The sequence below is a fragment of the Sinocyclocheilus rhinocerous genome, unplaced genomic scaffold (assembly GCF_001515625.1).
Source record: "Sinocyclocheilus rhinocerous isolate Xijiao unplaced genomic scaffold, SAMN03320098_v1.1 scaffold226, whole genome shotgun sequence".
Lineage (NCBI taxonomy): Eukaryota > Metazoa > Chordata > Actinopteri > Cypriniformes > Cyprinidae > Sinocyclocheilus > Sinocyclocheilus rhinocerous.
In genome coordinates, this window is record NW_015631726.1 from 326323 (window position 1) to 341069 (window position 14747).

Here is a 14747-nt window from a genome sequence, read left to right on the forward strand (position 1 = left end):
GTTTCTTAAGGACCCAAATCAGCATATTAGAATGATTTCTGAAGGATCATGCAACAGTGAAGACTGGAGTAATGTAATTTGTAATTTGAATTGTAATATTTCACAATATTACTGTATTTTTTGATCAAATAAATGCAGCCTTGGTGAACCTTGGAGAACTGTTTTTCAAGAATATGTAAAAATCTTTCCGACCTCAAACTTTTTGAACAGTAGTGTAAAATGTAACCCAGAAATGTTGTTTAAAAAAAGTCAATGGACACATTATGCATATACATTTTATAAAGTGATTACTGTACGGCTGTGAAGCCAGTTCACACTAGGAATGGGCAAAATGACATCTTTGCTTGCCTCATCTCCAGTAATGGAAAAAGCATAACAGGTTGCCATATGTTCATGTTGACATTTGCACAGAAAGTATTCATCTCCATCAGTTCTTTTTCCAGTGTGCAATCTGGTATGAATTTTCCCTGTCCCTCAAAGTAGCTCTGTAGAATTTGGGTGAACCTCAGATTGCTTAAAAAACATTGGAGCGTAAATGCAGGCTCTTTAGAAACTAGACAAGTTAGTGTCATGCTTTTCTCTTTGCCTGAGACCCAAGCTCATTGATGTAACAAATCATTAGTATTACTGAATCCTGTTTACCATTAGAAGCGAGTCTAAGGAATCTTTTAAAAGTTGCTCTTTTTCTTTTAATTAGGATAAGCTAATTGATTATAATCAATAAGTCTGGAATGAACAGGCTCATCCTCAACTTCTGGAGCAGGACATTGATAAGATAAAAAGCCTTCATGTAGTGGTCATTTCATTAAAGTATTCAGGTCAGTGGTTAAAACGGGGTCAGTGCAAAGCAACTCCCCAGAGCAAAAGAAATGTCGGGCTCAGATCACATTTTGAAGTTATTCTAAAATTATTTGAAAGGACTACAACCCTGTGTGAGCAATGAAATGAAACTGGTTCTTTTTTATGTCTAAAAACAGCAGTTATGTTGCTAGTGTATCGTCTGTGGTTCTGTGGTTAATCAAATTGAAGTCCCCCCAAAACTGAGTTTATGGGAAGATCACGTGGATTTCATGAGTGAGTGAGTCAGAAAGGGCAATGGAAAATTGTAAATCAGAAAATTATGTGTGGTAAACATTTTTGGGAAAACATGTTAGTAATAACTGCGCTATTTGCAGCTTTCTGCCACGTACCCCTAACTTCACCTGCGTTAGCTTTTTTTTTTCTTTTCTTTTCTTTATGGCACAAAGCAGCCTTTTCATCCTTCACTACATCCTTTAACGACATTATACAAGTAAACGAGGATATGTTAGAACAGAAACCCTCTTTTGTCCGTCAGTTTAGATTAGCATTTAAAGAAAAACGGAGACCAGCTCCACATAATGATTCGATATGGATTACAAGAAGAAGTCTGATATTTCCAGGCAGTTCACATTTGACTTGGTTGCCTGGAGGAAGCGGAGATCTGTGTGTCAGATGTAACAAGCGGACGGATGCCAGTGCTGTGGTCCGTGCAGGGAGGAAGGAAGGGAAGGGATGGGCTTTGGTCCTCTGTAGATGGCAATATAGGTGCGTGGGTGCAGATGGAGTTCTCCAGCTCTTCCTGTGCCAGAGTATTAAAGCGCTCCACCACACAGTGTGCCGTCAGACGAGCCTCCGGGTCATGATCCCAGCACTCTGTTATAGTCGCACACAAGAGCTGCATGCCCTAAAAGACCAGGCAGAAATGTCAGTAACACATTCTAAGAAGCTGGTGAAAATAATTTCGGTATGCCAGTGTCAATATATATACATGTGCATATTTAAAATGTATATTTTATTAGGATATTATGTGTTATATATGTTAAAATATTATAGTTATTATTAATTGTATGAATGTGTGCACATGTAATTAATAATGTACATTTTAATTACATTTAAAACATGTAATAATTAGATTTTGTTATTATAACATGGGTATACATCAAATTTATTGAGGAGATATATATTTTTAAAATGTAATATATTTAATATAATTTTATAAAATACATTATATTGGGTATATATTAAAATCTTCTTGAACATATTCAGAAGTAAAATGCAACATACACAGTAGTGCAGCAGTAAAATGAATGTAAAACCATCCTGACAAATTATTTTTCAGAATACTGTACATACCTTTACTTTTACTCTTAATAATATATATATATATATATATGTGTGTGTGTGTGTGTGTAATGATATACGTCAAATTTTTTTTGGAAAATGAAAAAAGGTGTTTGTGTGTATTCATATATTAAACATTCAAGAAATTAAATCATTAAACAGATTTTTAAATGTGTTAAAATATTTGTCTTTTTTTTTCAAATAAATTAAAATTAAAAATACTTTAAAAAATAATATTTTGAAGAATGTTTTTACATTTTGAAGTATATATATTTAATAAGAAGCCTTCTATTTTAAATCTATATTTAAATGCGCGTATATAAAATCTAAAATTTCTGTCAGCACTGATAGCCTATTGGGCAAGTGCGTCAACATATAATGACTCTCTCTCTCCCACCTCGCTTCCTGTCTACTCTCCACTGTTGTATCATAGTAAAAAAAAAATTGATGTATACCCTTATTTTTTATGTGTTTTGTGAATACCCACTGGATGTGTTGTCCAGCTCTCTTGAATATCTGGCCGTCCTCTGTCTCTTAACACCAGGTCTCTCATGCTATCTACACAAGGTTGCTCACACACCTTGGAGCCAAATGGGGGTTCGTAACTCTTTACCTCTGTTAAAAAGAAAACAAATATGCTTAAATTCTTACAGTATGTTTTAACCTCCAGCGTCTTTCAAGCAAATATTCATCGAGAGCTTTACTTGCCTCCTATGACGTCACACCTGGAGACCATTTCCCACAGCACCAGGGCCATGGAGTAGATATCAATCTGTTTAAAGGACTCCAAGTCCTCTAGATTCACCCTGGACTCCAGAACTTCAGGGGCCATGTAGCGTGCGGTCCCCACCTACAGGACACAGACCATGTGATTTAAATCAGACAACTGCACCAAATTGAATTATCAATGGTTTCATGTGATTACATCTGTGAAATCAATCTCGGAGCTTTTATGTTACACTTAAAAAGCTTAAAGAAATGATCACTGAGCCCAGAGCAGTTCTGCCCACTCAGCTGATACATTTAGAAATGATTCGATGTGGAATGTTTTTTTTTTTTTTTATGTGTGTGCAACAGATGCAACATTTGAAAACATTGGCTCTGTTCTGAAACCTAAAGAGCTGCCTACGCAGGCATCATATGTGCGTTCTTGGCGACTACACTGTCTTCCAACATTCTTGATTTTGGCCAGTTTCCAAGGCAAAAACTATTGAAATCTGGTTCCCAGGCACTATTTATGCCACTTATAGTTGCTGCCTATGTACAGCATTTTTACATTTTCTCAAAAATCCAAGATGGCAGGTAACAAAACAAAATATTTATTATAAATATATACTACTGTTAAAAAGTTTAGGCTCAGACTTTTTTTTTTCTTTTATTCAGCAAGGTTAAAATGTTACAAAAGATTTCATTTTCAAATAAATTCAGCTATTTTGAGTGCTCTGTCATGAATCCTGAAAAAAGTATCACAGTTTCCACAAAAATATGAAGCAGCACAACTGCTTTCAACATTGATAATAGTAAACTACATTTTAAATCTGTATATTTTCATTAAATTGTAATAATATTTCATAATATTACTGTTCTACTGTATTTGGGTCAAATAAATGCAGCCTCGGTGAGCAAAGAGACTTATTTCAAAAGCATTTAAAAATGTTTCCAACAACAAACTTTTAGTAGTGCACTTATTGTCATTTAGTACCTTAAAGTATTGATTAAAATACATAATTTTACCCAAAATACATTATCTTCATTATTTTGTGCTCTATATATGCATATCAGAGTATTGTGTCCTTGGCTTAGCAACAAAAACTATGTGGAATTTTACAAAAATCAGTGACATGTGAGGTTAAATTTTGTTTAGGATGCTGCCTTAGAAGGTAACTACCTATAGGCAGCAGACACCAAGGCAGCTCACTAGGTTTTGAAACCGAGCCAATATTGTGCCTACCTGTCCACTGTTGGCAAAATCATCTACGGTGAGCGAGAGGTCAAGTCGCAGAGCCAGTCCGAAATCACAGAGCGCACACTCGCTGTGGTTCTTCAGCACAATGTTGCTGCTCTTCAGATCTCTATGGGCGATGGGCACTTTTGGTGTGCCGCAGGGCATCGTATCGCTATGCAGGTGTGCCAGGCCTCTCGCCACAGAGCCTGCCAGTGAACACAGCTCAGTCCATGTGAGGATATGACCAGCCAGAAAGTCCTGAAGGTTTCCCATGTTATAATAAGCCATGATGAGCCAGTATTGCCTCTGTGGGGCGGCAGCAGTACCGGCCCTCTCCTCAGCAGTCAGGAACTGCACTATATTCTCATGTTTTAAGTTGGCGTCAGAGAATATGGCTCTTTCGTTACACCATGAGGAATACTCCACCGCCGGGAAGATCTTCACAGCCACCGTTTCGTACTGCCCACCCTCATTATGACTGAGCCGTGCCCGCCATACCTCTGCAAAGCGTCCCTTACCCACCAGCGTCTCCAGCTGGATGGGCAGCTGCTCTGTGTTGTGGTTTAGGTTATTGGCACAAGTCGAAGAGATTTCTGAATTGATGTCATCGCTGAGGGACGGCAGCATGCCGCGGAAATCGCTACCATTTACTTGGCCCTCGGCTGGATCTAGAGACTGGTAGTGGGTGCGTCGTGGCCCCCAGTCTTTGGGTTTCTTGCCAGGCTGACGTGTGCGGTACAGGTAAAAAGCCATGGTAGCAATGACAGCTACCAGGAGGGGTGGAACCAGGCTTATGACTACTACTGGAATGACGTCTTTAGACTTCAGCTTTGAGAATCCTGGGAAACAAAGGGGATTAAATATATTAGCACACATGGGCTCTGTTCCAGACCTCTGAGAAGTATCTTGCTATAAAGGCAGCTGCCCTCTAAGGGAGCATGCTAACTCAAATGCTACTTCATCGGGGTGTAACGGTACACGTATTTGTACCGAAAATCTTTTGGTTTTGGTTGGGGGTTGTTGGGTTTGAGGGGGGTTAAAGTAGCCCCCAAAGTAGCGCAATGACCATATTCCAAATATCAAAACTCAAAATATGTCATTTTTATACCTAAAATACTTTATAGTCACCGTTATGCAGATTGATCATAAATGCAGCTAAAAGGCTTCCTACCAGTGGCCATCCTTTACAAAATGTAACATCTACCAAAGCTTTATCATAGGTAGAATGCAAAATGTTTCAATACAAGCATTTCAGTCAAATATAATTTATGCAACATTTCAAACCTTTAACCCACGGGAGAAAATCAACCCCTTCGCAACAGTTTAAAATCAGCCCAACTCCGTGCAAAAAATGCATATTTGGCAACCCTGCATCCAACACGAGCTGCATCCAAAGTGATTTAAATACTCCGCATATTGATACCCATATTGATCCCTGATGCGCGAAAATTATATGCAATATTAAAATGTTTGTGGGAGCAGGCAGTAACGGTCAGAAATTCAGCGGGACGGGGATTAAGAAAACAGCAGGGCATTAATACAAAAACGCACTCAATGAATGGCAACTGTAGAAAGCAAAAACCAAATCCCAGACATTTTGGGAAATTTTTAGAAATCCCGGCTGGGCGCATTTTTTCAGGTCCAAAAAGAGGACATGTCCGGGGAAAAGAGGACGTATGGTCACCATACGCGACAGATCACAAACTCTTCCGTTCAAACGGCAGTGTGGAGCTCGAGTGAGCGTGATCTTTTTACTACTAGTTTGAACGCGAAATAAACATGAATGAACATCTCATGCCTCAAGTAATCACTCAATCAGTGTTTCAACCGCAGAAAGGCTCCCTATAGTTTAGAGTATATATGAAGAGTTTATTTGCAAATTTAGATAACTAAAAATTTTCAAAAAATCATGTTTTTATTGTTATCATGTTTTTATCGTGTTAGTTAGCTGTATTTTTTTAGTTATTTTTTAACCTTTAATCAAAATAACCCAACTGCAGTATGATTGAGATTAATTGGAATGCACAATGAAAAAACATGATTTTTTAAAACTTGTTAAAAAGTAACATAGTAAAATAGTTATCTGTTTTTGCAAATGAACTCTTCATATATAAGCTGAGGTAGATTTTTATCCCTAGGAACATTTTAATTATAATTGAATTTATTTAAAGAAAGAGCAATTTGTTCAGTAAACCACTTTTTAATAAAAAAAGCAATTTTATGTTTAGTTTTCCCCCCTACTATACTGAAACCATACCGAACCAACTCAAAACTGAGTTACATACTGAACCGTCATGTGTGTGTACCGTTACACCCCTACATTCATAAGTTTATAATTATATAAATGTTTTGTTTATTTTTTAATTTTTTATGTTTATTATTCATCTTATTTTGATTGATACTTCCCTGTACTAAAGGATTTTTGGCCAAATGAAGGTATTTTACAAGGCAGCATAATCATAATGCACCTTTGATACCTTAAAATACTGCCTACATACACTAGGAAGCTCACTAGGTTTTGGAACAGAGCCATGGTTTTGTATTGCAAAGCAAAATGTTTTGGCAGAAAAACAGAAATTTTTAGCAGTGTTGAAGTATTCATTTGAACACACCATTGGCTCCTTTTTCGAAGACGAGTCTGTCGTTGCACTCGAGATCTCCGACACAGCCGCAGATGAAGAGCAGGCCATCTTCAGAGTGCTGAGGTGTCATCAAACACTCTTTGGAGGAGTAGTTTGTCAGCATTATGTTCTCCAGCATATCCTGAGGGTTATAACACAGTGTTCGCACACTCACACTCACATTGTCCTTCTTCCTGCGAGAAAGAAAATGACAGAAAAAACCCATCAGCTGTTAAAAAAGTGACCTGATTCTTCAGAAAGATAAACACAGGCTCAAGAAAAAAGTATTTTTATGTTCCCCTGATGAAATCTAGAATAAAATTCAACCAGGGAATCCCTGCTCAGAGGTGCACTTTGTTCTTTATGCCAGAGTCTAAACTTTCCTGAGGGTTATAAATGTGTTTGCTGTTTATCCAGCATTAGGTGAGTCTTTGTTTGACCCCTCTCAGAGAAGAGCCTCTCTTTTTACTCACAGCTTGCCTCTACTGCAGTCACTCAAAGTTCACCTCGATTGGCTTCCCCGAGAAGCTGTTCATAGACTGAGCAGGATGGAACTGGCTTACAAGGAAATCTCTCGAAAAGCGACCCATATTACACCACAGATCCCAAGTGCTGTAAGTCAGCTAAGTTCTTATTCAGTGCGACAGTATTGAAATGTACTGGCATTTTAGTGGCAAACTTTGGAGAACATATTTCATCCAGAAAATGGTACTCACATGTGGATTCTTCCGTTAATGAACACCATACTGAAATATTCTTGACAGTTTCCTGTACTATATATTCAGTTGCATAGTGCAAAACAGTGATGTCCGATAACAGAACAAATTATTCTTATTTGGTTCTTTTTATTGGAATCATAATCAATGACTCTAATGAGCTGGTTCTTTTTAGTGAATCAAATAAATACAGACTGAGATTCTTTCTAATGAATCAGCCCTTATGAAAAGTAACCATGGTTTTACAACAAATAAAACCAGAAAACCAACAGTTAAACCATGATAACCACAAATTAACCATGGTTTAGCTACACTAACTATAGTTTAATCATGGTATTTTTAGTAAAACTGTAGTTATACAAATGTTAGTCGATACACCAAAAAAACAAAACAAAACAAAAACACAGTTTCTACATTTTTACTATGATAAAACCATGGTTAATTTTCGTAAGGGAAAAACTAGCACAACCAGTGAAGTCTGACTGCTGAACAAAATAAATTACTCTAATAGACCAGTTCTTTTTAGTGAATCAAACACATGCAGCTTACAATTAATTAACTACTAACTAACTTACAACTAATTAAATCAGTGCAGTTAGTGTTTATATGATGACATATAGTTAAAAGATGCACATTATACTGTATGTTTGTCAGTGTAGTACTATATATAAATGAATACTGTACAAGAATGACTTATGTTGTTATCACATCTTTTGTTTATTGTTTTTTAATACTGTATATAGTAGTTATAGGCAGTTATACTGCCTCTAAAAAGACTATTATTGAAGTTATCAGAAGTTCTAAGATTTTAAGCCATTTAGAACAGGGAATACTTGTGTATTCACTATCAAAAGCAATTTTTAATGCACATCACATATGCATAGTTAAAATTTAGCCATGGACTTACCATATCGCTACACACACTTCTTCAGCCAGAGTACAGTAAGAGGTCAGACTGCAGTTGCTCATGCAGACGTTGTCTTCACATACGGGACTCGAGTGGTCACACCACTTACAGAGGTTAGTCTTTATGAGGGTGAAACTCTGCGCCTGCAACACTGCAATAAGGACAGCAAATGAGACTTCATAGTTTACACAGTATAAAAATACTAGGCAGCATTTAGTCAATTTTAATTATAGCTGTAATTGAAGACTGTAGGTAACTGATAAATGTTGATATATAACATTGTAAATATGTACAGAATATGTTTAAGTGTGTGTGTGTGTGTTTTACATTCAGTTGATGACTTTTAAAAATTATCTTTTGATATGCAGAATGTTTTTAATAATATAAATATTATTCATTGCAGTTTCTCATTTAATAAACTTTATATAATAATTAATAAAGTTAATGAAAAAAGCATAGCAACTGAAACAAAGATGCATAACCATAAATAATAATAATAATAATAATAATAAATTAGGCCTGAACTCCTAAACTCAACAGAAATATGTAAAAAACAAAGTGCCTATGATAGCCTTGGGAAATGTATTGCCTAAAAGCACAAAAAACTAAGGAGTGCATGTAAAAGCAGTCAAAATGTTCTGATGATGAAACTGATTGCAATGCAAAGTCATAAGAATAAAAGCTGTAATGACAGCTGCAATCAAGACAGTATTTAAGAGCAAATCTTTGAGCTACATGACCCATCTGGAGTTCATACATCTCTAATTGGATTTGGATGAATGCAGTATATGGCCTGGTGTGTGTATTTGTGTGCTGGGGTGTATTTGGTTTGGTGCACACATCACTGAAAGCATGTGTATTCATGAGAGTATCAGGAGTTCCTGTGGTTAAGTGGGATAAGCCTGAATTCCTTCCCACGCACACTGTCTCCTCTGTCCTGATACTACCACATCATGACAATATTAATTGTTTATTAAAAGCAGATGAGGGGTGGGAGCCGTTTCGCTGAAGGAGTGCAGCGACCTTACAGTCAACAATATTAAAGGAAAGAGCAGAGATATTTGACACAGACTTCCAGATGTCCGCTGATGCCAACCATCAAAATATACAAGAGAGAGAGAGAGAGGGAGGGAGAGCTCTTGCATGAAGGAGCAAGGGACATGCATGAAGGGAGAAAGAGACAACAGAGAAAAAGAGAAAAACTGATGGAAAAAAAACCCCCCAAAAAACTTCAGGCTAAGCACAAAAGCCCCCGTTCTATAAACTTTAAAGTAATTAAACTCTGCAGCAACCACTCCAGAAATAAATTGAAGCCAGAAGCGCTCATACTGGCCAAGTCTGAAGAACAACTTCTCAGTGCTTATGGTAAAACCAATGGCTGCGTGCTTACAAGAGATGCTGGCCTGCAATTATTTGGTTTGCACTCAAGCAAGATTCCCCTCTTTTTCCCTATCTGTAATTCATAAGTATGATGATGTATAATTTGGAATGTTTGCTAGTACCACCTTCAGGGTTGTTATTAAAACACTAAATAGTAATATATATATATACTATATACTGTATATATATAATAAACCAAAAAGTATGTTATTGCTTAATATATAATAAAGATATATAGCAAATATTTATGTATATATTAAACAGTTTTATATTATAAAATGATATGTTTTAGTTAAAAATTAGTGTGTGTAATACAGTGCTGCTTGAAAGAAATTTCTATATTTCTGCATCAATATGACCCAAAACATAATCAGACTTTCGCACATGTCCTGAAAGTAGACAAAGAGAACCCAATCAAACAAGTGAGACAAAAATATGTTCTTTGTCATTTATTTATTCAGGAAAATGATACAATATTACATATCTGTGAGTGGCAAAAGTATGTGAATCTCTAGGATTAATCTCTGTTAATTTGAAGGTGAAATTAGAGTCCATCTGTTTTTCAGAGTTGTTTTCAATCAGTGAAATTACTATCAGGTGTCAGTGTGTGCCCTGTTTTATTTAAAGAACAGGGATCTATCAAAAGTCTGATCATGTTTGTGGAAGTGTATCATGGCATGAACAAAGGAGATCTCTGAGGACCTCAGAAAAAGAGTTGCTGTTGCTAGAAAAGGTTACAAAAACATCTCTAAAGAGTTTGGACTCCACCAATCCACGGTCAGACAGATTGTGTACAAATGGAGGAAATTCAAGACCACTGTTACCCTCCCCAGAAGTGATTAACCAACAAAGATCACTCCAAAAGCAAGACGTGTAATAGTCTGTAAGGTTGCAAAGGAACCCAGGGTAACTTCTAAGCAACTAAAGGCCTTTCTCACATTGGCTAATGTTAATGTTCATGAGTCCACCATCAGGAGAACAGTGAACAACCACGGTGTGCATGGTGCATCCAAAAAGAACACTGCTGCCAGTCTGCAGTTTGCTAAAGATCATGCGGACAAGCCAGATGGCTACTGGAGAAATGTTTTGTTGACAGATGAGACCAAAATATAACTTTTTGGTTTAAATGAGCAGCGTTATGTTTGAAGAAAAGAACACACTGCATCCCAGCATGGGAACCTTATCCCATCTGTGAAACATGGTGGTGGTAGTATCATGGTTTGGGCCTGTTTTGCTGCATATGGTCCAGAAACCCACCAACATCACAGAGCTGAAGCACGTTCTGTACTGAGGAATGGTCTAAAACTCCTTCAAGGTGTTGTGCAGGACTGATCAGCAGTTACAAGAAACATTACCTGCAGTTATTGTTGCAAAAGGGGGTCACACCAGATACTGAAAGCAAAGATTCACATACTTTTGCCACTCACAGATATGTAACACTGGATCATTTTTCTCAATAAATAAATGGCAAAGAAAATATTTTGTCTCATTTGTTTGGTTGGGTTCTCTTTGTCTACTTTCAGGACTTGTGCGAAATTTTGATTATATTTTGAGTCATATTTATGCAGAAATATAGAAAATTCTAAAGGGTTCGGTCATAATTTGATATTTCATTTCAATAGGGATCATAACAAAGACTAATAGTGTATTGATATTAAATATAAATATGGTAACCATTTAGGGATTTCAAATGTTCTTTCCTGGAACCAGATGGCAGTAAATAGACTTTATTTTTAAGACTGTAGAATATAAATTAATTTTCCTGATTAAAAATAATAAAAATGTATTATTTTATTTATTATGTTACCAATGCATCATTGAATCCTTATAAAAACAAATGTGCATAAAACCACTAGCCTTTTTGTGGACGATGCTTCAACTCATACTATTCAATCAAACTGTAAAACTGTATTTATTCAAGTAAACCAAACACACTTGAACTTGACTATAAGGTGATTTACTGCATTTGCAGTATCTCAGAAAACCAAATGAACTGTTTTTCATGCGATGCCATGGAAGTCATTTTGATTGTCAACATAAGCATCTTATTTTAACCAAGACGTTGAACCCAGTTTATGGTAATCCATATTTGTTTAGAGTGGAGAAAAATCGCATTCTGTCAGTGTTTAAATATATTAGATATTCTCTTCTCAGTGCCAAAAAAGTTTTGCACACAAACTCCAAGACAAAGCTCTGATGCGTGGAGCCTCCAGACAATGAAAGCATCGAGGGAAGAGAAGATCTACTTACGACAGAAACACAGAAGAACAGATGTTGGAACCCACAATCTGCAGCCTCCGCGGCCCATAATACCTCACAATCCAAAGATCCCAAACTGTTGAAGCGACGCCGTTATTTTATTTATCTGCTCGTGTCAGACACAGATAAACTCATCTGTAAGAAAGTTCAGGACTGTATGTGTGTGTGTGTGTGTGTGACTGAGTTCCGTGTAGGCGGATCCAGATGTTTTTAATCCAGATGTGAGTAAGAGCGGATCCGCCCAGGAACTCGCATTTATCAATGCACGAAGCACAATGTATACAGAAGGAACAATGAACTACAGTCCAGCTTCTAGTGAAAAGTACAAATCTTTCTTTCTTTTCTTTCTCTCTTATAATAATAATAATAATAATAATATAAACAGGCCTAATTTAAACAAAGGAAAAAATAGGAAAAATTGATAAATTCAGCACTTTTGCTGTGACGCTACAACTCCTCTAAATTCAAATATAGTTTCAGTGTGATATTGAGACTTTTAAACACAGTTAGGAAATGCTTGAACTATGCTTGAACTGTTTGCTCGGGTAAAGTTGGGAAATAATCAGCAGAAATCAATAATTTCAATCAATCTCAAGCTAGAATGAATTTTAATAAACATTTATGCCCTTTTATGTTTCACTGTAGGCTATCACGCACGCGTGCACGCGCACAGACTCCCAGTGAAACCGTGAAAGTGGCCAACGCGCAAGCGCGAGACTGGTAAACCATGGCGGATTCAGGAAGCGAGGATATAGCGGTGATTGGAAACACAGATCTGACTCCTTCAGAGTCGGAAAACAACTTAAAGAACACGGTAAAGTCCATAGCTGAACGTTTTTGTGCGGCGTGGCCGATAATGTCGCGTGCGTGAGCGCGTGATCAGTGTTTTGCTTTGGCTCATGAATGTCAATATTGCTAAATATCAGCAGGTTTTGCGAAGACATTACATAAACTACACACATGTTGTTGTTTTTATTACAGTGTTTATGAGTTAAAAGAGTGAGGAATAAAAAAATGCTCATATAAAGCTACATAAGTAGAAAGTTGCTTTACATCATGCTGTCAAAGAAGAGCCTTTGCCACGTAGTTTGTAAACACCCAGTATCTCATACACTGTCAGTTCGCATCCTTGTGTCATATGCAAGTCTGTAGATTTTCGATATATCAACAAATGGATCTTGTTTACTGCTCCATACTTTGTTGAATTTCTTTATGTGCTGATGGTTAAGAGACATGGGACAAAATAAATATGTCCAATATCTGCTATTAGCTAGTTCTTTAAAGGGGTGGTTCACTGGTTTTTTATAGGCTTGATTGTGTTTATGGGGTGCAGTCTAACATGTGTTAATGCTTCGGTTTAAAAAAAAAATCATTATTTTTCACATAATTTACCTTTATTTCAAACCGCTCTGTCCCTTCTCTGAGAAAAGGGCTGATCTTTTCCTGTTTTTATGAAGCCCCGCCCTCAGAAATAGGCGATGGGCTCTGATTGGTTAGCTAGCCCAGTGTGTTGTGATTGGCTAAACCGCCTCTAGTGCGCGTCTAATCGTCCCGCCCCTCACCTCAGCGGCATGTGCTCAGGTTGTATTGTAAACAGCGGCGTCCTTAATATCGCTTATCATTTTGAGCCCGATTGAGAAGCAGAGGATATTGCTATAAAGCACATCACATGTCCCACAAATAAAGAAACGAGCTGCAAATACTCACAACACAACCAAATACAGAAACGCAAGTACAGACCACAACGGGAGGACCCCAACAATGCCAAAATTACCCCAACAAAACGAAAATTAACCATGTTTGTTTTTATTGATTACCATTTGTATAACCACAGTCAAATTGATGAAGATGTTTTCTTAATTTGCAGGTGTTTTTTCTATTTGCATGTGTTTTTTCATTTGCAGCAGTTGAGCTCTCTCGGCCACCGTAGTTTAGTCATACTGAGCAATACTATTGGCATGGAAAACATTTAATATTGTGAGAAAATAGAAGCAGGAGATTTCACCCAAACTTTTGAATAGCCTTCTTTTTATAGCACCTGCCTCTGGCTAACAATAAAAAGTAGCCGGTCATGATTCAGGTCAGAGATGTAAATGAAAGACTCTTGGCTATCTATTGTCTATTATTTATTTATTTTTTAGTCCAAACTTCCTGTTTCAGCAAGAGGTATGCCAACACAGGAGAGAAAACTGTTCTCGTCAACACTTTTTCATAAGATCTTCAAGGCACATACATCATTGTCTCCCAAAAAATGTGAGGGTGCTTGTACAAATATCTACAAGTGCATCCTCACCTATTTTCATATCTAAATCCAAACCTCAATATCTTGAAGTGCCCTGAACCAATTTTTTTTTTTTTTTGCATTTGAAAGTATCAAAAGGATACTGTAGTGGTATTGAATATTGTGATTCTCTGGACCAAAATTTACAGATGGTTGAAAAAGGGACAAGTCTTTTGAAGAAGATGGAGATCAGTGTGGCTGAAGCAGAGAAGAGGACGGGGAAGAATGCCGTCAACATGCAGGAGACTTATACAGTGTATCTTATAGAGATGAGGTAAGACACTTGACTTCACATTCACAGTGCTACAACTCCTCATTAAAGGTGAAATGTGTAATTTCACCAGAATTACCGATGTAATGATTGTTTTCAAATAGTCCCATGATCCCATCCAGGCCCGGAGAATTCCCGGTGGCCTGGCGCAGGGGCGTAGCCATCATTTCAGAAGTGAGGGGGACAGAAATGTTATATATATACAAAAAAAAAAAAAAAAATATA

The 14747-nt window shown here is 37.0% G+C and overlaps 2 protein-coding genes across 2 annotated transcripts in view; one reads left to right on the forward strand and one right to left on the reverse strand.

Moving 5' to 3' along the window:
- Positions 1 to 240: 240 nt before the first annotated feature.
- Positions 241 to 12077, reverse strand: LOC107741917 (TGF-beta receptor type-2-like). Its single transcript, XM_016554724.1, has 7 exons — positions 11962 to 12077; positions 8332 to 8482; positions 6700 to 6902; positions 4094 to 4926; positions 2851 to 2992; positions 2630 to 2757; positions 241 to 1705 (listed from the first exon to the last, which is right to left on the reverse strand). The coding sequence occupies exons 1-7, from the start codon at positions 12017 to 12019 to the stop codon at positions 1427 to 1429; spliced, it is 1794 nt and encodes a 597-aa protein (XP_016410210.1). The 5' UTR covers positions 12020 to 12077; the 3' UTR covers positions 241 to 1426.
- A 567-nt stretch (positions 12078 to 12644) lies between these two features.
- Positions 12645 to 14747, forward strand: part of LOC107741918 (sorting nexin-4-like) — a 16946-nt gene continuing 14843 nt past the window's right edge. The window contains exons 1-2 of the mRNA XM_016554725.1: positions 12645 to 12784; positions 14401 to 14525. Coding sequence (XP_016410211.1) covers positions 12698 to 12784; positions 14401 to 14525 — 212 coding nt within the window. The 5' untranslated portion in view covers positions 12645 to 12697. The remainder of the gene's footprint in view (positions 12785 to 14400; positions 14526 to 14747) is intronic.